The sequence below is a fragment of the Balearica regulorum genome, chromosome 29, assembly GCF_011004875.1.
Source record: "Balearica regulorum gibbericeps isolate bBalReg1 chromosome 29, bBalReg1.pri, whole genome shotgun sequence".
NCBI lineage: Eukaryota > Metazoa > Chordata > Aves > Gruiformes > Gruidae > Balearica > Balearica regulorum.
Window position 1 is genome coordinate 2,058,929 of NC_046212.1, and position 23,669 is coordinate 2,082,597.

The 23,669-nt window shown below is 43.0% G+C and overlaps 2 protein-coding genes across 10 annotated transcripts in view; both read right to left on the reverse strand.

Annotated features, from left to right (window-relative positions):
* DIP2B (disco interacting protein 2 homolog B) overlaps positions 1-14,746 on the reverse strand; it is a 70,249-nt gene extending 55,503 nt beyond the window's left edge. For 2 of the 3 annotated variants that reach the window (XM_075737896.1, XM_075737895.1), the window contains exon 1: positions 14,517-14,746. In XM_075737896.1, coding sequence (XP_075594011.1) covers positions 14,517-14,604 — 88 coding nt within the window. In that variant the 5' untranslated portion in view covers positions 14,605-14,746. The remainder of the gene's footprint in view (positions 1-14,516) is intronic. The other variant, XM_075737899.1, reaches the window with a different exon arrangement.
* Positions 14,747-18,818: 4,072 nt separating this feature from the next.
* LARP4 (La ribonucleoprotein 4) overlaps positions 18,819-23,669 on the reverse strand; it is a 31,141-nt gene continuing 26,290 nt past the window's right edge. For all 7 annotated transcript variants that reach the window (XM_075737759.1, XM_075737761.1, XM_075737762.1 and 4 more), the window contains 6 exons: positions 22,982-23,215; positions 22,146-22,194; positions 21,781-21,939; positions 21,096-21,217; positions 20,646-20,814; positions 18,819-20,420 (listed from right to left, as the gene is read on the reverse strand). In XM_075737759.1, coding sequence (XP_075593874.1) covers positions 20,085-20,420; positions 20,646-20,814; positions 21,096-21,217; positions 21,781-21,939; positions 22,146-22,194; positions 22,982-23,215 — 1,069 coding nt within the window. In that variant the 3' untranslated portion in view covers positions 18,819-20,084. The remainder of the gene's footprint in view (positions 20,421-20,645; positions 20,815-21,095; positions 21,218-21,780; positions 21,940-22,145; positions 22,195-22,981; positions 23,216-23,669) is intronic.

A 23,669-nucleotide genomic window follows, 5' to 3' on the forward strand; every position in this document is an offset into this window, starting at 1 on the left:
GAGGTCTCCAATTCCACATCATGCCTGTTGAAATAACCATGATGGAAGCCACAAACGAATGCAGGTGCATAGGGCAACTGCAGATGTTTGCCAGAGCTGCTGCTTCAGCTCCACAGTATGACCTTGGCAAAGTTACCTGGTGTCCATGGCCTAATTCCACCTCTGTTTTGGCTGGTAAAGAAGGCAGGGACTTTCCAGGCCTCTCTCTCTAACTCAGGCAGGAGTCCCACCTCTTCTAAAACCTGGAAATCCAACAGAACAGCGCGGTCTACCCATCCGAAGATCATCCTAATTGTAGTCTTGCTCCACTGGCTTACAATCCATTCCAGTATCCGTGCTCTCTACTGTCTTGCTCCAGCATGATCGATTATCCCTCTCCAGTCTATTCTGCATCATCCTAGATACTAGTTTACTTCCTCCCTGGTCACACAATCTCACATTAATACGAGATCCTCCACCATACTGTTTGCTAACTTCCTCAGCCTTACCATTGAAGAAATGAGAATTTAACATTCCCTTTCATTTCAGTATTTCTGCTATAGACGACAACATAAAAAGTACTTGTACATTAACCATCTGTTACTACGCCTAATGGAGCCATAATCACTAGATATCAACCATTTCAGAGAGCACTAAAATGTTTATAAAACCAGTGTGTCAGTGTAATAATATTAACAGGAAGACGCTTGTATCTTTTTGATAAAATATTATATTCACAGCAGGCTTTGCTTTCAACTACAAACATAATGGCCTTTTTATAGCAATCTGAAGCACCACAGACAGTACTACACAATTTAGGGGGATGGGGGGAAGCAGGAAGGGCTAAGGACGTGTTGACAGCAATAATTTAAGACAAGATATTCTGCCAAGAAAGAGAAACTAAAGAATTAAGTCCAAATAGAAAGCTTGCAATTAAGCAAAAACTCTGAAAAAGGAGGACTGTAGACAACAGACATTGGTTTGGATTGCTGCCCTCCAATTTGTTCAGTAAGACTTGTCTGCTGACTCCATATGTTTCATATAAGTAAAATTCGTGCCATGCTATGTAATAGTCTCTTAAGAGAAATGATGATGTTTGGGAAATAAAAGTAACCACTTCTCTTCAATATCCCTTGTACAACAGGATCATTTCTTCTTAAGCATGGGCCATTCTAGAAGCGCAACACAGTACTGTGCAAAAAATACAGAAATGAAATAAATTCCTTGGTGTATCCCAGCTTAGAGGTTCCTACCAAACACAACGCTGACCTGCCTCTTCAGTGACAGCCAGTCTGGAGCATCCATAAAAACTACCTTGTAGGCTGTAGTACGTCAGACTCTATTCAAGAAACTCTGGAGAGATGTCCCCTTTGGCCCTAGCTAATTCTGCTGGAGGAAGGCACAACAAAATTTCTCCTGAAAATTTTTCCCCAAAGTCACACTCAGGTAGCTACCATCTCCATGAAAATAAACACACAGAAGCCACAAACACAGAATGTGCTCACAACCTGACACCTTCATCACAGTTCTCTGAAGCATGATACCTGTATCAATTGTGCTGTGCACAGATGTGGTTGAATATTTCACGTTAAAGCTCTAAAAGGAAAAAACAACCCCTAGCCCAGAAATGCGGTTTGCTGAAGTCAACCACTCAACTACACAGGCAGTACTGCACCTAGCAGTCCTGATGAGACTGGCAAAACAGCTAGAAATCTTTTCATGCAGAGGAAAAGGGAATGGCAGAGCAGCGCAGATTTGAGAGTGAAAGTGTGCCCAATTCTGATTTGCTTGGTTGCACTGGTTTAAAATTGACATTTATTTTGCTACTAGAGTTTGTCTCTCCTTTTTTAATCTCAGCACACAGCAAGCTGAGAATGAGGAATTTATCATATGATGAAACCAGTCATCAGAGAGGCAAACACCTTTCCCAGAGGTAATGCAGCAAAGCCTGACCACTGGAGACATCTCCTTCCTTGTGATCAGAGTGAAGTCACACACAGGCTCTGAGCAGTTCAATAAGAGACCGGTTTTGCAAGCGTTCTTGCGCAGAAGATACTTTCCTCATGGTTTAGTTTCAACAGATGGGTTAAGTGCTACACCGAGAGACCCACAGAATGAAAATCCCGAGAATTAAGCACAAGATCTTAGCATTCAAACACAACAACCAGGGCCTAAAGAGCTAATGCAGACTGACGTGCAGAAGTGTGCAATCATTTCCATGCGGCTGCCTTCATCTTCTTTACATACGAGTCCCAGCAAGCCCCTGGGGCTGTACTAGTGCCTAAATGGGCGCAGGTTTCCTTTAGTCTCTAGCAAAGGCTTTAAGCAATTGGCAAGCTGCCCTAGCCTAGCTGCCTTCTTCCTTTTCATACGTGCCTCCATCCATAGATAACACAGGGCGGCTTTGAATTTGCACCCTGCACAATCAGAGGTAAAGGATATCACAGGAAACCCAAGTCAGCTTTTCCCCTCCATGAGGTAACTCCCTGGAACAACCAGCACAGTCTTTTTCATTTACGTATCTAACAGTATGTAACACTTAAATAGCAGTCAATATGTTCAAAGCTCAAACATTAACTGGTTTAGTGAGTTAAGAAGAGAGATGCTGTCTGCAAATGCTTGGGGCAGAATGTGCTGAAGGAGCAGAAATCCACCTTTCAACTAGGAATCTATGAAACAGCTTCAAACAATCCCTTTAAAACATGGAAACAATCCAACAACTGCTAGCTTACTCCAATGTGACAATAACTCTTGGAGACTTTTTGTCACATTTCACCCACAGAAAATCTAAGCTATTCTTAAATAGCTATTCTTGATAGTAGCATTACAGAAAAAAACCAGCTCTTACATCTCCCAGATCTCTCCACTTCACTAGTTCCCTTCATTCTTCCTTTCGTGGACTATTCTGCAGGATAACTTCTCCTGACATCAAGTATTCCAATACTGCTGATTTTTTTAAGCCTGTCAGATCCTCCAGATCCCAAGACAGACCCATGAGCAGCTGTACCCGCACAACCAAGAGGTTGTCACTTTGCACAGCAAGAGCACTAGAAAGTAGCAAACACTCTCTGAACTGTACTGTTGCCAGATCTTTCATAACCTGAAGCCAAACTCAATTCTAATGGAAGACTATTTACTCCTTCCCCAGTTCTCCATGCCAAGTCTTTCCTTTTATCCCTCTGCCCAAATAGTTCTGTCTCTGCTGGGAGTGTGCCTGCAGTGCTGTACAACATGTCTGTGTCTTTCACACCATTTTATTGTTCACAGGAAGCTATTCTGTAATTTTAAAAAAGAGAACATAAGTAGTAATTATTTTCCTAAGAGAAGAGGCCAGGTTACAGCATCCTGCGTGGCCTGGAAAACCTTGTCACCATCATCTACCTTACCTCGGGTCCCCTCTCCCTTGCTGCTTTGCTGAATCCATTTAAATCTCTAGAATGCGAAAGAAAGAGTCGTCTTTGCAACAGACTCGTTGTAGATGAGAGTGAGCCTCCATAAATAAGCCCCTGAAGAGCTGCCAGTACACGAACCTTCATTTCTATTTGGCTTCCCCACCAGGTTCAACACAAGAAATTACCTTCTCAGCCCAGGGAAATGAATGGGTTGAATATCATGAGCTGTCACACCACAACACTGATAAATGGAGAAGGATTACTGCAGGTAAGCATGCATAAGACAAATCTCTACAACTCTTTTGAGCCAGAGGATCACATTTCGCAGGCCATATATAAAGGCCAAAGGACAGCAGTCAGTACAGAAGAACAATGCAAAGCAAATGGTACGTGTTTGGACAAGAACCAAAAACCAAACCCTAACCTGTGTTAAAAAACCCTGGAATCAGTGACAGCCACACTTAACACACGAGACTTCAGCCCCCCCTTTACAGGAGCTACCAGAGAAGAATGAGAATTAGAGGAGGGAGGGAGAAGTGTCCAACTTTTCTTAAGTCTTATCTGAAAAATGGCTTTGTTCAGATTTATTAAAAATCATCTTATCCACCACGAAAGAGGGAAGAAAGAGACACGTGCTATTGGTAGCTAACTACCTAGTACGATACGTGACAGTAATCACAATACATCAAGTATGATTTTGCTAGATCCAAATGCTTTTCTCTATGGCTTCCCTGCTCTAACCAGATACTACTAAAAATGTTTTACCAAAGCTTTGTACAATGAACGACATTTTGATACAGAAAAGCCAAAGGGTAATTACATCTTCCTGTTTGCTGTTCCAGCCAGACTTTTTTTTAAAGGCCTACTGCATAAAAGAATTGCCTTGAAAGTCTTCCAAGGCAACACCAACTCCAAAGTTTTGTGTTTTTCTGTTTTGGGGGAAATACGAGAGCAAATTAACTATGCTCTAGCACAGGCAACCATGTCTCTGGTCAAAATTACTAAAACAATGTTTGTAAGTATTTAACACTAATGGCATCTAGCCCTACACAATTTTTACATGCTGCAATTTTAAAACAGGACTTAACAAGTAAAGTGTATCAAACAGAGGAATAACTAAACAGAACAGCAATGTTTGTTCAAGGTTTCTAGGTGTGGCTGCAGCCAAGACATAATAAGATTATTTATATCTGACTCATTTGCTTTGTCTTCATCCATGATTCTCCCTGTTTAGGACTCAATAATTGACTTTTTTCTGCACCACTGGACTTCTTAAATTCAGGATATTTTCAAGAAGGACTTGAGAATTTAAAGCAGAGACAATAAATTCCACAAATACAGTTGTTTTATATCAATATGTGTTCAACCAAAACTTACTATCACCATGATAGCTAAACTACCTGAGCATGTAGAAGAACATGCAAACTCCCAGTGCACTGTGCAGGATCCAGTTACTAGTCACCAGGCTGTGAATTTCAAAGCCTTTTCCTTTCTCAGTGATAATGCACCCTCAGCTACCGAGCACAGAGCTGAGTGTCAAAAGATCTGAGCCCGGCTTTGCTGCCGCTTTGTGTGACTGAGCAACTCACCTCACCTCTGTGCATCTCAGCTTCCTGTCTGTGAACTGAAAATAACAATACTTCCCCCTTTTCACTGGAGCAACTTGCAATCCAAAACTGCCTAAGTATGGAGGTTTTCATTCCAATTACAATAAGAATTGTTCTTTTTCTTGTAATCCACAAGGGATCACTTAAAGTTTCTGCCCTAAAAATAACACAGGTCTCAGTCTCAAAAAAACATTTACATGAGCACTTTATTATTACGAGATCTACTTTTTGCTAACACGACACAGGCTACAGTCTTGTGTTGTTCTGTATTTTTTTCAGGATTGCCACAAAAGTTTAAAAAAAAAGTTATCAAAATAATTTGTAAGTTTGGCTACCTCCAAATGCTTTCACTGCTGATGAAATGAAGTAAATGGTTCAGTATTTTTTCAAGAAACAAAGCTTACATTCGTAAAAGTTTAATCAATTGCCTTCTCCAGTTCGCCAAAGTTCACAGCTTTACAAAATGCAGAGCTGAGGCGCCTGTGCTCTCCAGGATGGAAAAGAGTAAAGTGCTAAGAGGTGAGAGCATCCTGAGCCAATACTGCTGCCAAAGGCTTTGTTATGAAACCAGGACTAGTTCTTGAGGACACACCATAGGAATACACGTGCTCTTCTCCTGTTTAGAGACACAGTAGGGAGTCATCTGAAGCAAACTTTTCAGCAGCACCCTTTCCCTTCACATACACAAACAGCACAAGAAGCCCTGCATTCATCCAACCAAATGCCATCAGTACCTTGCTAGAACCACCCCGTGGGACATGTAACGATCTTTTTTGTTAATGCCAGAAATGGAACACCTTTAATAGGCACTTTCCGCTTATATTCAATTAAGGAAAAAAAAAAAAGCATAGTGTAATAAGCTGCAGATCTGTTTATTCCTGAGGATCAAGGACCTTTTATCTCCTGCTCCGATCACCTGACTCAGCTCTCCATTGCACAGTGAATAATCACAGGCTGGAATTTGCCATGTCACTTCCCAGCTCTTCAGAGTAACTCTCCTTCTCCTTACCACAGTGACGATGCACATTGCGAGCAGGAATGTCAGCTGCTGCTATGCAGCACAAAACCACGCTAGCTACACATCTTGCCTGCTTGACAGAAGGGCAAAGAGTGACCTTTTACAACTGTTTGTTAACTTTGCTCATACCTCTTTCTAGAAAGTAAGCAGAAAACTTCAAAGCCTCTTTCCCCTCCTCAGGGTTTCTTTTGGCTGGTCAGCTTATCTATGTGATCACTGTTTCCAGAGAAGCACACAAAGCTTCCACAGTGGGTAATTACTGTGAAAGGTGATGATGAAGAGCAGCCACTAGGTAAAGACAACAGGCTTATCAGGACATCCATACTGACATACGGGCGTTCACTGCTGTTCTCAGTGAGCAAATTACAGTATTTCCAAAAGAGATGTTCATATTGAAATGGTTCGTCATGTCAAAGATTAATCAGCACTCTAAATGAAGAGTTGATGCATTAAAGGTACAGGTGGGACAGCAGGCAGCACAAAACCTTCTTTAACACATCCTCACCTGACTACCCTTTGTGGAGCTACAGCATGAAGTCACGCATAGGGACAGGACCTGAACCGAAATCTTTCAGCTCTCAATCTGGTGCTTTATGTGCTGTATCATTCCCACGCTAAATCACATCCTTCCAATTTACGGCCAACCAAATGCCCCATCACAACTGCGTTCCAAACTTAGCACTTCGGGAAGCTCCCATGGCTTGCCTCACACAAACAGCTTATCATCTTGGTCACTCCTTCCCACTCCCAGCAGCACAGCTCGACACCCCACACAGCCCATCCTTGCGGCAACTACAGCAACGGCTCATACGGAAAACTATTAGTGGGAAAATACTTATTCTTAGCTTCCTGTAATGAAGTTCAGCAGCTCGGAAGGAGGAGCTGGAAGTACCACATGATGATCAATTCCCAACAGAACAGCGGCCTTTGTCTGCACTACGGAGATGTGTGTGGCTGCAATGAGAGCAGCGTCTTCCCTCTGTGAAGAGGAGTTCTGTCAGGATCTGAGAGGAAGGGATAAAGCAGAACTTCCTCCAGCAAGTTACCTATGCTGTTCTCAGAGAGATTTATTACAAACTTGTTCTAGAGAAACACCAACGTTCCTATTCCTAAGTTTTCTTAATCTAGAAATACATACGCTAACTCCTCCTCTTTGCCATTTACACTTTATCTCCAATAATAGGACGGTTTAGTTTTCAAACTCCTTTAGGACTAAGGTACAGGAACAATATCCCTGTTAAGAGCGAAAGACAGGAAAAATACCTCAAACAATTCTGTTCCACCGTTGGACTTTAGACCTGATGTTTGACATTAGTCCTGATCCCAGAGGCAAAATGGGAGTGCTTTATCCACTAAGTCAACCAGCTCCCACGGCTATAGCCATCCTAAATGGAATGCATTATTCCTGCATTAAAACATATGTTTTTCAAGGCAGCTAGCCATCCGGCTGTTCTGAGAGAGATTACAGAAGACCTAATTTTATCAGGCAGGGATACAATTCTCCTGGTTGTTTTTGCTCCCTAGGGACAAGGAGCTGGTGAAAGCAGGTTGCCTGACTGCTGGGGAACAATTCTGAAAGGCTCAGTTGCTGATCACTGAGGCAGTAACGTGCAGCCTGGGTTCCCAAAATATATTAATGCATGCCCTGTAGGCCCTGTGGGCTCCCATCCCCATGGAATTCAAAGTCCAGAAAGATCTAGTTTGTATCAGCAATTCTCAAGTCAACAAGAATCAGAAAAAGTTTATGTTGGCAGAGAAGTGCTAAAACTTTAAGCAAGCTTTTTTTTTTTTTTCCTTAATCAGCTTAAGTTACACTAAATAAAAGAAAGTGTTTGCTCATAAGCGCAGCAAGGAAAGTTACTCTTACATTGACTATCTTTGGTAGAAACGGAACCTCTGCTGCTTGTATGTATTCTAAGTAGTGTTTCAGAAACTCTCAGCTTTGAAGTTTGAAAAAAATGCAAGCTGATAGAAATAGGCATTTTACTAAAAAAAAAAAAAATCCATATGAGAGTAACAACCAAGCACTGGCAAACATTATTCAGAATGAGAAATACAGGTGTGAGGCTTTTCCCAAGACTTTTCATCAAAATGTAATGGGAAAATTTGTGTAGCAGATGGAATGCTGCTGCCTGCAGAGCATCCGTTAGCTATAAATCACTGTTTCCTCACACATGGTGCAAATTTAGGAGTCTTCCATTCTAATTAATAGAATGGGACATCCTGGCCTGATGACTCTTCCCTGATTTCATAAGCTCCAAGAAAAATTTTGGATTGAATCAACCTCAACAGAGAAATGCTTCAATTCCTCTCTCTATTAATCCAGGTCCAAAAAGCAGCTGAGCAACTCACTGAGAGATTCAGGAAATGCTTTTTATAACTTTGAGACACACAGTTTAAAGAAAACCATCTTAAGAAATTATCTGAACATTGTATTTGAAACAAATGAAAACAGGATACTATTCAGCTTCTGCTTGCACCTCTGGGACTTCTCACCATGAGTTCACTCTTTGGCTTCTGAAACTTGCCACTGAATAAACATGATAAATCCAATGAATAGAAAGCTTCATGACAAAAACTAATCAGATAGAGGGAATCAGGAAGGAACCCATCACCCTTTCCACAACATTACCAATGAACTAGAAACACGAGGCGTCCTCTGCACGCATACTTTCCTACGGAGCTCCTAGTATCGCCTAGTTAGATGCGTGTTTGAAAGACCAGCAATCCAGCTCCATGCAGTTATGCTACCATCCATCACATTTACTACTTAATATTTCATGCCACAGAATTTAAAATAGAAAACTGACAATCAGTTATCTAGGACACCACAAAAAGAACACCAAATACGGCTTTAGTGCAGATCTGTCAGGCTAACAGGTCTGATTAACATTTCCAGCCTAAGCGTCCAGCTGAAACTGCAACTATCACCCATACTAGAAGTAGTAAGAATCATAAAAGACAAACCAGGAATCATTGCTACCAGATGTCCCCTCCACCCAACTGAGGAAAACTGGTTCTAACTCTACCAAAGCTCCAGAGAAGCAATCAGGGAGGAGGTGGAGGACTCTCTTTAAAGCCTCTAATTTCCTCCTCTCCCCAAGGCAAAGGGTCAGAGCTGCAGCTTTTAGAAACAGCCCCAAACTCACTCCTCATTTCCTAAGTATAAAAGGGACAACACAAAAATGTGCATATTCTTTAACTCTCCTGGTTATTCTTTCTTATACCAGCCTAGATGCTCCAAACCCCTTCATTTTCTTCACCATATTTACATGCTTCAATCATGTACCAAGAGTACAATCTTCTCCGAATCACAGTAGCCAATATATTTCTTTCAATATTTGCATTTAACTCTCTCCAACCCATTAATCATTTAAACCATTCTGCTTTGACCATCTGCATAGCAGAAATCTGTGATCATCCCATGGACCTTCTGTTTGATGCACTGGTGACAGATTCGTTACTTTGCTCCTCTTGATCTCGACTTGAGCTCTATTTCCTTTTCCTGTGAGACACAGACATTGCAAGGAACCCACGCGCTACCATGCTTGCATCACTTTTTCCTGGGTTGTAAGGCAAATACAATAATTGTAAGGAAAATACAATATCATCTGAAGTGAAGGCTCTTATCAGAATCTTTGTAAAGCCAAACTAGGCAGGAATGATCATCTCTGAATTTGCGTAAACAGCTCCCTATGACACGCTCCAAAAGGTTTTTTTATGCATTTCAAAGCACTGCCTCAGAACTGCACCTTTGTTGGCTGAATACAGAAAGACCGTGTCAAAGCCATACACAGATTTCTCAGCAGATTTGGTACCCATCAGCTGTCAGTCCTGCAGGTAAATTAAGGAAGCAACATAAAAGCCTTCCCATTGCTGGTTTTGCCTAATGCAAGACTTGTGGGTGAGATGCTGCATAAATGCACAAAAACCACCTGGAAGTCCTGCTGCCTACAAGACGATCAGATCTGACTTGCTGATGTTCTTAAGTTCTTCAACGTTTTCTGTGCTGTAGCCACAGTTCCCCTCCAAATGGTAGGGCAGAAACTGAAGTGAAACCTCCCTGCTCACTCAGCAAAATCCACACGGCCAGTCCTTACTCGGACAATTACTTCTTTTGACTGTTCTCTGATCTATTTACATTCTGTGCTTCAGCTATTTATTCTATAAAAAAGATCCTCACCTACTTCGATAGGCGCCTGGCAATCAAGGAACGAAAACTGAAACACACAATTTTTGAAAGAACAGAAAAATACCACGATTCCATAGGAAATTTTCAAGCCAAACAAAATAAAGACTCTACCCACTTGCTTGAGTCAACATGTTTTCTTCCAGTAAGGTTCTATCCTATTTGGCCAGCCTTCAGTCCTGGGTTTCAACTGTTTTGCTGATACTACTCTTTCCACGCATGCCACCATCCTTGCTGTTTCTGCAGCTTCTGAAAATCCTAACACAAAGCTTTCCTCTGCAGACAGAGCTTCAATTCTTCGGTAAGAGACAATCAGCTTTAAAAGGAACAAACACAGGTGCATGAAGCCATTCACAGAAACACCCACAGAAAAATCACAAAACAGACAGCCAAATGTATGTTTAACTAGAAAAGCAAACAGAAACCAGCTCCTTCTGTACATGAAGCAAGAGCAATGATATGATAACCCTGTCATATAACCCAGAAATGACTGAAATTACGTTCAAGGCCTGAGCTGCTAAGAGGAGAAGCCCTCGTTATTACTAGGTGGAGTTTCCCCCTTCTTTACCTCATACTTTCATAGTTATCACAAGCTGAAGTTCACACCACTAACATCCCTTTACTACAGACAAGACAGAAACCGTAGTTAAACAAAAACCAGCAGCCAAATAAGCTCTTTATGAGCGCGCTTAACCCTCTCGGAGACGAGCTGGCCCATACAGTGCGGCCTGGGAACAGCTGTCCTACTTTCACAGTGAAAGCTCTCGTCGCACCACCATCTACCAAGAGAACAAACCTGACCACACAGCAGTACAACAGTCTCATAACGTGCACTGTACAGAACAAATCCACTGAATGTGCTTAATTAGAACCTTTGAATCTGGCTATTCCAGAGTTTTTCAGCCCCATTAACATAGCTGTGATGAGGTTAACATGAGAGAAGCTGCTTGAAAATTTCACCCAAAGTGTAAGAGCACCTAGACAGGCCCAAGCTGAGTGCTGAAGTGCTTTCATACTAACATTTTCAGCTGAATATGGGACAAATTCAGACATTTACCTTGTTCTGTGAACTCATCAGCAGACACCGCAAACATTTTAAGAAACAGCATCATAGAGCGGATACAAAGTCACCTTCACACACAGCTGCAGTTTAACCCCAAAGGCACAAAACTGAGCTCCTGTACTTAAAGAAACATGAAAATGAGAGTAAAAGTCTTCTTTCAAGTTAACATCCCTGGCACTTTTACTCATGAAAAAGAAGCAGATGCAAATACAAAGACAGCCCTTCCCATCATTAGTGATGCATAACGTGGGTGTTACTGACAGAGGAAGAAAAGCACTAGAAAGAAAAAAAAAAAACCCAAAAGTGAGAAAAGAAGGAAAAACACGAGTAATGAGTAAGTTCCAGGTTTCACACAGTTCCATGACCCAATTCATTCCTTATATACAGTTACTGTTATTTAACATTTTTACTTAGAGGCAATGACACTGATCCTTTCTCTAAGGGAATGAGGCGAAAGATTTGGGTACAATGTACTTCACGTTGATAGAAGACAACTGAATTCTTATCTACACTTAGAAATAAATGAGTTAGACCCAAATCAATCACTGAGGTCAAATGAAGACACACAATAAAAGACAAAAAAAAAGAAATGCAATTTCTGTTGATTAAGAAACAATTACGGTTTCCTGAAACACATTCAACTATTTTCCTTTGACATTTTAAGTGTGTTTAGGAATGGGACTACAGTTACTTCCACGCTGACCACAAGGCCCAGTAAGGAATAATCCAGAGACAGCAGAGGTATAATTAGTCCTGCTGCTCTGTCCGCACAGATTGTTCCTGAAGTAAGTCTCATAGCTCGTCATTGCAAACTATGATTCCTATTTTAAGCATACATTAAACTAATCCTGCTCCACTTTGCACCCTACTTGCTGACACAGCATCTTTCACAAGCGTAATGCCAGATAGGATTTTAATACTTTATTTTCCCCATATTGTTATAAATTCTCTACGCTGTGGTGGTTAATGTCAACGCAGCCCTGTGTAAAGCTCACCACAAGGCTCAGCACAAACTTGTTTACGCTCCTAGCCTGCAGTGCACCCAAAGCCATCTTCCAAAGAGTGCTGAGGTCCTCCCCACTGTAAGATCATACAGCAAGGACAGAGCAATCCCCCAGTTCCTGCTGTCAGGGACCGGGGGCTACTTGTATGAACTCACTGCAAGCACGGTTCCTCTCCTGTTTCAAAAGCAAGGTGTTCTTACCCAGAAAACCCCACAGAAACATTTACATAGTAAACAGTCAAGCCTAGAGACAAAGCTGCAACAAGGGGGTGGGAAAAAAAGGATCAAGTGTTTTGTTTTTATCTGAGCAACAACTAATCAGTTAAACATGAAGCATTACTGCCATTTTTAATAAAATGCTTCTATTCAATATTGTTTACTATAAACAGTCCATAGTTCTACTCAGTTGAACAATGCACACATACGCCTTAAAATCTTTAAGCTTAAGCCTCAAACTAGGGCGTATTTTTCAAGAACTATACAATGACATTACCTCACTGACTCATTCGGCTCCTTTACAGGTCAGACCTCAGTTATCTCAGCAACAAGATACCACGAAATACATTTCCAAGAGCTTGGGGATACAGTCACACAAAATTCTTTGTACTCACAGTTTTTTGCTAGGAAAAGTGATTTGCACAAACAAATCCATAATGTGCATATTAAGAAATCCAAGTATTAAATCCACAAAGGGGCAGAGAATGTAATATACAGAGAATTACTTACATACATAGCAAACTTCACTCTATAGCACTGAAGTTCAAGCTATTTGAGAAGCTTGTTAAAGATTAGCATGATGTCACAGCCAGCCATTCTAGCAAAGGAATTTAATTTTTTTTTTTAAAGTTTGCAGTAGCGTATATTACAGGGTCAAACTATAATGGGTTTTCTGTATCACAAGGAACAAGTTCCAGAAAATACAAGTGAATGCTTAAAACATTCAGCAAATTCTTTAAAAAAAATTATTTCATATCACATTTTGAGCAACGCGAGAGAATGTTCTTCAATTCTTTGTTATCATGGAGTGCCCAAAACCAAACACCAGATAACATTATCACTTTAGTTAAATGTTTACAGAAAGTATATCTGAAAAACATTTGACAAAAAAAAAAGCAACAGCTAACATTAAAAGTTTAGCTACAAACAAGTTGTGTTAAGAAAGCGCTACCATGGCCTTTTCATCTGGCAAAATATCGAGCACCGTGCACCAATGGGGGCAGTGGGGGCTGACAGCAGCCAGCTCAGTAAATTAATTCCTCATCTTCAAAATAGGAAATAGGTGTCCTGCATACACCCCAAGTTCTGGCAAAAAGTGACAGAGTAAAGAAAGATGCTACTGCAACCTGATTTTTCATAAGTTTTAATACTAAGAGCTTATTGTAGCTATGCAGTAAGCCCTCCTGAGAAGCCACTGCTTTTGGAGGGAGGAAATTTAAAAGATACGCAAAACAGAGCTACCTGCTCTGCAACCTTCACCCTCCACCTCAGATTCATCCCTCGCCCTCAGGCTTCACAAGGGAACTTTACAACAAAGCTATAGCAAGAACAGCATTTTAAACTAGGAAACAAAGACATACCCATGCAAAAAAGGAAACAAAAAAAAAAAAAAAAAGGCGCATGCTCTGTCCGATTATGGCTATGCAAAAGAACTTATTCAGAAAGTGGAAAGAACACCGGGTCTGTCCTCATTATGTACCCGAAGTTCCTTCCTCTCCCCCACCCAGGACCACTGGCTGTCCCCACGCTCTCTCCCTCCCGCTCCACAGCCTTAGCTCAGAAACTACAGAAGGGAGACCACAGGAAGGAAAAACCCTCCCAGGGGATCACCTCGGACGAGCAAAGGGTCCTCCCCGGGCGCAGGCGGGGGGTCCCCCCGCACACTCGCACCCCCAGACACAACCCCAGCCCGCAGGCAGGGCCCTTCCCTCCCCACACCGCCGGCCCCACCACACACGGGCTCCCCCCGCCTCGCACCCCCGAGCCTCATTCCCACCGCCCCCCCGTTCCCGGCCTCCTCACACGGAGCCTCTCGAAGCCCCACACTCACTCACACACACACACACGCTGCCGACCCCCTCACAGCCCCCTCACACACCCCGGGGCCTCCTCTCCCACGAACCCACGTCAAACCACACTCCCCCCGCCCCGGCTCTCTCACACGAAAGCTCCCCCCAGCCCAGGCCGTGGGAGGCCGTGGCGGCCGGGCCGGCGCCCCGAGGGCAGGGCAGGGCAGGCGGGATCCCGGCGCGGCCCGGCGCTCCTCACCTTCGGAGAGCTCCAGCTCCAGCTCAGCCAGCTGCTCACGGACCTCGCGGGGCAGCGAGGAGACGCCCGCGGCCGCCGGCTCGGCCATGGCGGGCGGAGGGGCGGAGGGGGTAGGGGGGAAGGCAGGTCCGGCCGCCGGCTCGGCGCGGCTCCGGCTCAGCGCCGGGGGCTCCGGATCGCGGGCGGAGCGGGAGCGGCCGCCACCTCCGCCATGCTGACTCCCGGCACCGTCACGTGACGGGCGGTGCGCGCGCCGCGCCTCACCTCCCTTCACCACCGCCGCCGCGCGCCCCCCCGCGGCCCGGCCGCAGCCCCGCACCCCCGGCCCGTTCCCGTACGGACCGGAGCCGCTGCGGCGGCCGAGATCCACTTGTGCACCGCCCGCAGCAGCGCGGCCTTGGGGAGCAGCTCCTTGCCAGGCCGGCCCGAGGCAAGACTCCCTCAGCGGGACCACGATCCTCCGCGCTCCCCTCAGGGCAGAGACCGCCGCTTCCCGCGCTCCCCTCGGCGCGAGCCGCAGCCCCTGCGGAGCCTCCAGAGGCTGAGGGGAGGGCCCGGCCCCCCCGAGGGGAGAGCACCCCTCTCCTTCGGGGCGAGGGCCCCCACAGCCGCCCCCAGACGCTTGAAGATGGAGCTGAAAACAGCTTACAAGAAGCAAAAAGCGTTTTCCGTCTGTCCCAAGAAGAAAGTTTACCTCACACTTGGCTTCTCGTGACAGGTGCAGGGCCGCGGGTGAGGAGAATGGCGGCTGGCACCTGCGCCCATGGCGGGGGGGGGCAGCTCCCCAACCCCGGCAAGGACAGGCTGAGGGAGCTGGAGGAAAAGAGGAGAGCCACTTCAACATCACAACAATTAAGAGCGTGGGGTTCTTTGGTGGGTTTTTTTGGTGTTTTTTTTTTTCTTTTAAATCAGCTTTATTTTTCTAACTGTTATTTCAATTTCCCATAGCACCTTGGCAATGTCAAAAACAAATACAAATACATGTATTATCATTTTAACATTTAAAGCATGAACCTACTTTACACAAATTTTGTTTTGGACAGTCTTGACAACAGGAATATACCAGAACAGACAAAGTATAGAAGCCAGATAGGTTGCTTTTTTCTCCTTTCACTGAAGCCCTACCATGTTGAAGAGAGATCATAAATGCCAAGGGGAAGCTGGATTCATCCGGGAGGAACAGGATGTCTGTAGTAACTTGAGCTCAATATATTATCTGAATATTTTGTATTCTATAAAAATTAGAACAAAAACCATTTATGCACAGTCTGTTTACATTTGAAGTTGCATTTTTTGGAAACTGTATCCATAACTGAAGCTCCATAAAAATAAACCTCTGGTTCTTAAATATAAAATTTTAAAGTTGTTACAGGTTACTTTGCAGATGGATTTTTCAGAAATAAGTTGCTTTAACTCCATTTCAAGTCCTCCCAACTGTACATTAAAAACAGACTCAATTAACCTCTTGGAGTGCCTATGCTAAAGGCACCAAAGAGAAGAGCCAACTAAAAATACTACAACAAACCAAAATTATGTACCATCCTAAAGGAAGCTCAGACTATATGTAATATATACACACAAAGAAGAGCATGATAAATCATTCAGATTAATGGCAACAATCTTATGTTTCAGAAGGAAATATCAAAATTAGAAACAAAAATTCTATTGCATATCTGTAGTAATCAAGGATTTACAAAAAAACTTATCAGAAGCAATTTCCCCCCGAAGTGCATTTCTGTTGCATCGTCTGTAATACAATGGCGCATTTTACAAATTTAAAATATCATCTGTACATACCAGATATTTTACCCCAGGTGAACATTCACTTGGGTAACAGTAAAAATAGCGGACATTTTCAAGACAATTAAGCCGATATTGACAAAGTAGTAAGGCCATAGCTATTTAACTACAGTAAAGCATTGATTAAGTCACTTATTTGCTACTGATCTGCCACAGTATCATCTTTCTCTTCTGGTTAATAGAGTGGGTTACTTTTTTTTTTTGATTTTTTTTTGTTTTTTTGTTTTTTAAACCTACTGCTAAAACTGCACCATCATACTGTGCCAGGCTAACTTCTTTGAAAAAAACAAAAACAAAAACAAAAACAAAGATAGCAGGAATGTAAGATACTATAAAACTAAATTTTAGAAATCAAAAGGAAAAATCTTTTTGCACTTTTAATTTTACTATCACATGCAAATAATTACTTCTCTTTTCACTCCCCAGCAGAAGTACAAGAGAGCAGCCCAATCTTTTCCATGCACAATAATTTGGAAAAGAACTTAACTAGGGAAGTATACTTCTGTAGCTAACAAAAGTCAACAACTCTGAAAACAAGTCACAGTTCATAAACCCAAAAATTACGTGTGATGTGCACCTTCTGGTATTTAACATCAGCAGAGCAGGAAAATTTATGTTTACATCATGTGGTAAGCTACCAAGAAAGAACCACGGAGAAGTGTTATTTGTCACTTCAAGCGCACACCGAGCATCACTGCTGAACAAGGGACAGTTTCACCTCTGCCGAGAGAACGACACAACTTGAATGAGACCGAGCTGTACCAGCAGTCAGCTGCCTTGTCCCCGTTTGCCCCGGTCGGTCAGAGCAGGCAAACTCTGTGGATTGCCCGAGTCCGTCACGGGGACGGTGTAAGCGACACATTTGCCATGCAATACAAGAACTGCAGGAGAACTTGCACACAGAACTATGGTTTTCACAGCCTTTATATTTACTTGGTTATTTCCCCACACGCACGCAAAGAATAGAAAGGAAAAAAACCCAAAACCACAGTTACAAATGGCAGCAGGGGGAGGGGGGAGAAGGGAAATGCTAATGTTAAATCCTTGCACGTAGGTATTAAATAAATAATTATGAGCACCCTAATCTGATAGAAGTTTGAATATGCTGGGAAAAGCCAACAGGCTTACGGACTTATTTGCATACACTGTACAAGAGCCACAATCCGCTGCTGGAAAACGCACAGCCAGGACATAGGAAGCATCCTTGCCACGGTCAAATTTTTCCAATCACCTTACAAAAAAGATTGAACTGCAGTTCTGGCCTGGTTTTTTCCACATCTAATAAATGAAGAAGTTCTATTTCTCAGTTCAGATACTTTCAGTACTACGAGGTTATTCTATGCACTGCACCAAAAGCAGACGCCTGCGTGGATCGGAATTGCGCGCTGCCTTTACCACGTGGGCGAGATCAACGTCTGCTCTTCCCCAACAACCCTTCCTCCGAACGGCAAACAGCTCGTGGGAGCCGTCACCATCCCAACACTTACTCAGCTTTGCAATGACAGCGCACATCTACCCTAAACAACCGTGACTATCATACAGGTTTGTTTTTTCCAGTTTGACTGCAGTAATTGTTTATAGCCTTTAAAATGATTAAAAATTAACTTGGAATTCATTGCATTTCAGAACTTGAACACTTTTAAATATTTAAACTTCTCTATCATTCCAACAAACATAGCATTATCAAAATAAATGGAGAAGGGTTCTGTGAGCATCCCTAAACTGTAGACGTGATCAACAATTTTTTTACTAAATTAAAAAAACCTCCCAAACCCAGTACAGGTAGTTTAAAAGTGAATAATGATTTTGGTTTTGTTTTTTTTTTTTTTTTTTTTTATATATATATGCATATATATATATATCATGCGTAGAAATGAACAGTTAACTGCATAAATACATTATATTGTGTTATGAATCAAATCAAAGCAATTGCCAAGCTGAATAATAAGTTAGAGAAATGACAACTCTGGCTTTATATATATATTTATAAAAATAGATATGAGTGTTCTCAAAGCAGTTGATAGAGAATGCCTACTGAGTAAGAAGTCGCCAAGGGTTATCTGGCTAAGAAATCAGAAGATGAAAATTTTCACAGTTATTTTAACTGCCACTTACATTCATTCTAATGGCAACACTAGCATATATTACTAAGATGTTTACGGTATATATCACAATTGAGTTTTCCAGTGTTCACAACTTACGACTTTAAATTTGTACACTTGCTATTCTCTAAAATAAAAAGAAAAAAAAAGAAAAAAGAAAAGGTATAACTCTTACTGCTGGAAGCTACTTTTCCCTAACACGTTATACAGAACTTTGAACCCTGGCATGCTGATTTTGGCAGATTAATGCGCTGAATTTTCCTATTTCAGTCATTATGGTAATCACCTTTAAACTTAACCACTCACTACACAATAGTGTCGCAAATTTAGTCAGCGTACAGCTAGGCAAGATGCTGCCTTTCAAGTAGCTTCTCTGAACATGAGGGGTTTTGTTTAACTCTTTACCTTTAGTTCCACTTTAAACAGTTAAAAAAAGTCAGTTGCTACTACATCAGCTGTAAACAGTGAGTTCCCAGGAGATATAAACCCTGATTTCTAGCATACAGCATCCCATACCCTACTGCAGAACACAAAGATAGGTCAGTATACAGAAAACCCAGCCACGTCTCTGATTTGCCAGCCATTCAGAGAGACATCAGTTTAACCCAGTGGGGCACGCAGAACTCTGGGCACAGAGTTCCTACCTGCAAGGCAGAATTCCACAACCGCAACTGGAATTCCAGGCTCTTTACTGGTGAAGCTAACATCAAGTACTGTGCGGCCCCCCACCGATCCTATACTGGGCCTGCCTCCGGAAAACATACCAAGATAAATGCACAAAAGTCTGTAATAAAGAGCTTAGAGAAAGTAACAAGCAAGAAGAAAAGAGGGGGGGGAAAAAAAAAAGAGAAAACACACAACAAGAACAAACCTAAGAAGTTGCCCTCAAAAGGAGGCAAGGAAAAAGGGCAAATTAAAAATTCTGACGTGCTCCCTTCTGCCTCCTTCCAATTGCGCCTAGAAGACAATTTGCGCTGACCACGTGCTCTGACCTATAATCCAGTATCCTGTAAAAATTATAGTTTAAAATGCTTGCTGAATGAATTATTAGTAAGGTCAAGAGACTATATTTCAAGCTGGAAACACAAAGTTTACTACAGTAGTACATTCAGTTTTTATCATCAGTGACTAAGTCATGACAACAGTATCTGGCTGCACTCATTCCACTCACACTCTGACCAAGCACCTCAGCTGCAGATGTGCTCTGCAGTGCAAGGCCATCAATGGCAGACACATCATCCAACAAGCCAAATGTTAAATAGGTTAAAAAAAGTTCTAATTTTACAGAAATGCTCATTTTTAAAAAATAATATTCTCTTATCCTTTTCCTCCTACACTGAGGGACAGGTTAATTTGTCAATTCATATTCTTTCACTTTGTCAAAACACTAGTTTCACAACCCCAAAACTGATTTCAAGCAGGAAACCCTCTGCAAATTAAAAACAAAAATACAAAAATTATAATCTCTATATTTATATTGATTGGAATCCTCCAGCATTTGTGAAATCACTTTTAGAGATGAATTTTGGGACCCTCCACAACTTCTCCACACAAGCCACACTCCAGTTCCGTATTCCCCTTCATGAATTCTTCTTTCTCACAGTCTCCTTTGCTGCTTATTAGTCCACAGCTCAAATTAAATAGAGAATAATTGGCTGGACAAGCGTTACTTTGGTGACCGGGGTGGCATGTACTGCTCCTTGCCGATACGTCGAGGTGCTCCCTGAGGCGATGATCTGCGTCCAAATTGGCGCCTCTGTTCCCTGATTTTCCCAGCAGCTCCCCTGGGAGGCCCGTTGCCTCGGAACCCAGAATAATCCTTCATTCGACCTTCAACCTTGTCATGAGCCTTCTCCGGAGCCTTCTCCGGCGTGCCATTTTCTTCATTTTTGGCAGGCGGAACTATGTTGGTGCGATGTTCCCTAAGAGGCTGAACAGGAATGGGGGGAGGCTCCTTTGGGGGCTTCTGGCAAACTTCAGCGTAGCTTAGCTTGCGTGGCTCCTTTGGGACCAAGGGAGAAGAGCAAGGTTTACCCACCAGACCAACCACGCTACGCACTTCCAGACCATCCCAGGCACAACGTCATGAACAACAGCAAGAACATATACAGCAAGCAATTACATCACAGGTGTGGCAAACTGCACAAGGGAAGGTCCGGAGTGCCGCATCAGCACATGTGAGAGAAAGCTCCTGTGTTCCCCACCCGCTCCCTGCTCTGGGCCTTACCTGCATCAGCAAAGCAGGAGCTGCACTTGCGCTAGCAGAAGGTGAAGTGGTATTTGTCCTTGGTGGCTTTGCAGCGCCGACAGGAGAGACAGACGCTGGTGGGGAACTGTGGACTGTAACATCTTTCTGAGTAGACACTTCTTCCTGTTTGCTGTCTGGCTGAACTGTGCTGTTAAGTCGAGAACAGTTTAACATTAAACCCTACTCTCACAGAAATTAATGTTTGAGAAAGTATTTTCTTTTTTCCAAGTCACAACTGCATTTTTTGCAGAACAGGACGGTACAGCCATTACCACCACAATTTGCTATTCCCATCTAGTAGCCTCTAGAGAAGCTGCCCACCACAGACGGAGAAAAAACGATAAACGCTATTGCCACCTTGCCAGACACCAGCCAGTCTTTGCTAGAACAGGCGCTTTTTAATAGTCTCGATTCAAGTAATCTGCATACCTTAACACCACAGCTTCAGTCTGACTTGGTGAACTCACACTTGTCACAGGCTGTTGGACAGTGCTGTGCATCTGTTCTTCCTGAGCAGGAGCTGGACAGCTGGGCAGCAAGTCTTTGCTTTCCTGTACAGAAAACGTAAGTTGCAAAATACCGAAAGATCGCAGATGTGCTTAAATTGCCCCTCAAAATGCCAGTTTAAGACACCTAAGCAGTGGGATATTTCCAAAGGTTGCTCACGTCCTGATTATAGGAGTTCTACTTCTTTTGAAGCATCACAAACACAACCACCCTTTATATGGTCAAAACAAACAGTGGATAAAATGAGAAGTAAGGCTGTATCACCCAGATTATCAATGGTCCCACCAGCTCGAAAAACAGACTCATCTGGAAACAGCCCTTGCTCACACTACACACAAACTGTTCCTACTTCAACAACCAACACTCCTTATTTGCCTGCTTTTTCCAAAACAGTACCGAGCTTACAACGGTGCAATTACAGAAGCTTCAGCTAAATACCCACAAAAAGCCAAGGAAATCCAAGGACGGACAGACAAAGACGATTATAGGAACAAACATAGTATGATGTTCAGGCTTAAAGCATTCTAATGTACAGCTCTAACAAACTGACTCTTTATGCAGGGGAGAAGGGACACAGAGAACACGTGCCAGAGGCAGGAGCGGGTACCTTTTCTTTGCAGACTCCTTTAACGACATCGGACATCCTGCTCTCCAGCACAGGCTCTCCTAGTATTTTTGCTGTGCTGCCAGGCAAAGGTGGGAAATTCGATGCTAGCAAGTCAAACTTTGGTGTCTGAGTCTTTGTTTCTGCTGAAGGCTGAGGTCTCTAGAGAAGGAAGAGACCCGTTAATAGAACCACAGCATTAAAAGCATGGAGGGAGCGTCAGGGAATTTCTCAGAAACTCTCAATACCCACAACGTTATCTGAGAATTTAAGGATTATCACGTCGTTCCTTCAATAAGTGTTTGTTTGTGCAAAGCCAACAAGTTGCACTTTGTGCAACTCCTCACAATAAGGGAAGTGGAACTTACTGAAACCCGGTCATCTTCTCGTCTCCTCCGACCTCTGAAAACGTTCCTCCTTTAAAGGCAAAAAAAAGAGTCAGTAAGTGCATTCATCTGGCTGAAGTGCACACTCATCTGCACAAAGGGAGCCTGTGGCAGGGGATTTACAGCAGCCTACTGATGCTGCTCAAGATACAGTTCTGGGATGTTCTCCATCTTCAGGAGGGGTCAAAGCTCTTACGCTCTTGGGACAGAGCCAACACGGGAAACAATTTTTCTTTTCTCTCCTTGTGGAGGAGGTACCCTAGAGCATTGTATCTGAACAAGCACAGTGATAATTAGACTATAATATTATAGAATAGTATCCTATAATTTTATAGTAATAAACTTAGTCATCTGATTTCTCACATATCTGTCTCGGTCACTTATTTTTAAGTGTCTAAACACTTAATTGAATTAACAGAGAAAAGATAAAGCCAGTTGATCTTACAATGTTTAGGAGCATCAAATTCCCCAAGTGATGATTCGCTTACTGTTTACAGCAATACAAATACCATCTTTGCTTCCGCAACTGTTCTAATTCTGGGAACAAATCAGGCAGTCATTTTGAAATAAAGATACCTCACTATCTTACTGCAAGGTATTTGTCAGAACAACTAGTAGGTGTACAGCCAAGCAGGAAGCATTCATGCTCCCCATTAAGTACTTACCACCCCTGGTTTATTTAAATGTCAGTTTTCTCCTGGTCAGTCTTTACAGAAACGTGTATTGTGCCAATGGTTGATGGCCCTTGGCTCACACAATTCATTTGAGCCTCCAACACCACGACCTGGCTGCAAAAAGCAGTACACCCGGTTCTTTACCTGCCCCTGCCAATGCCATAATCTCCATTTTGCTCCATCTGCGCAGTAGGAGACTCCTTCTGGGAATAACCTTGGTCTTGGTGCCCAGCTAACGTACTGTTATGTCGCTCCACAACAAAATTCCTTGAGTTGGTTCTGTTCAGTGGTCCGTCCCCCATTGGCATGGTACCGACGGCAGCTGGACCCTCCACAGCATGTTCTGAGCTGGTCGATGATCGGAAGTGAGGCTTCACACTGCAGGACAGAGAGCAGCAGCTGTGTAATCCAGTTTAAAGAACAACATGCACAGCTACCACCAACTACAGTTAATTTGTAGCTGACAAGAAGGGAAACCAGTAAGTACCGGGACTCCATCAGAGAAGTTGTTTCCTACACACATTTGTCAAGAAATCATTCTTTCTTACCTCCATCTATTCCTTTGGTTAGTTTTCTTGCAACCTCCCCTCCTGTCAGTGTGTTGCCATTTGAAGAAAACATCAAGAACGCTGCCCAACAGATACCAAAGGGGGTTAAAAAACCCCCAAAACCTAAAACCTAGGGGTGGCAGAAGAGCCAGAACAACCCAAAGAGGGATTCTTCATTTGTCTGGGCCTGCAGCACGGGGACAGGGTATTGGAAAGTGATCTAGAGAACTAAGCCAAGCTTGAGGAACAAACCGATGGGGCCACAAGCAAGAAAACTGAACTGA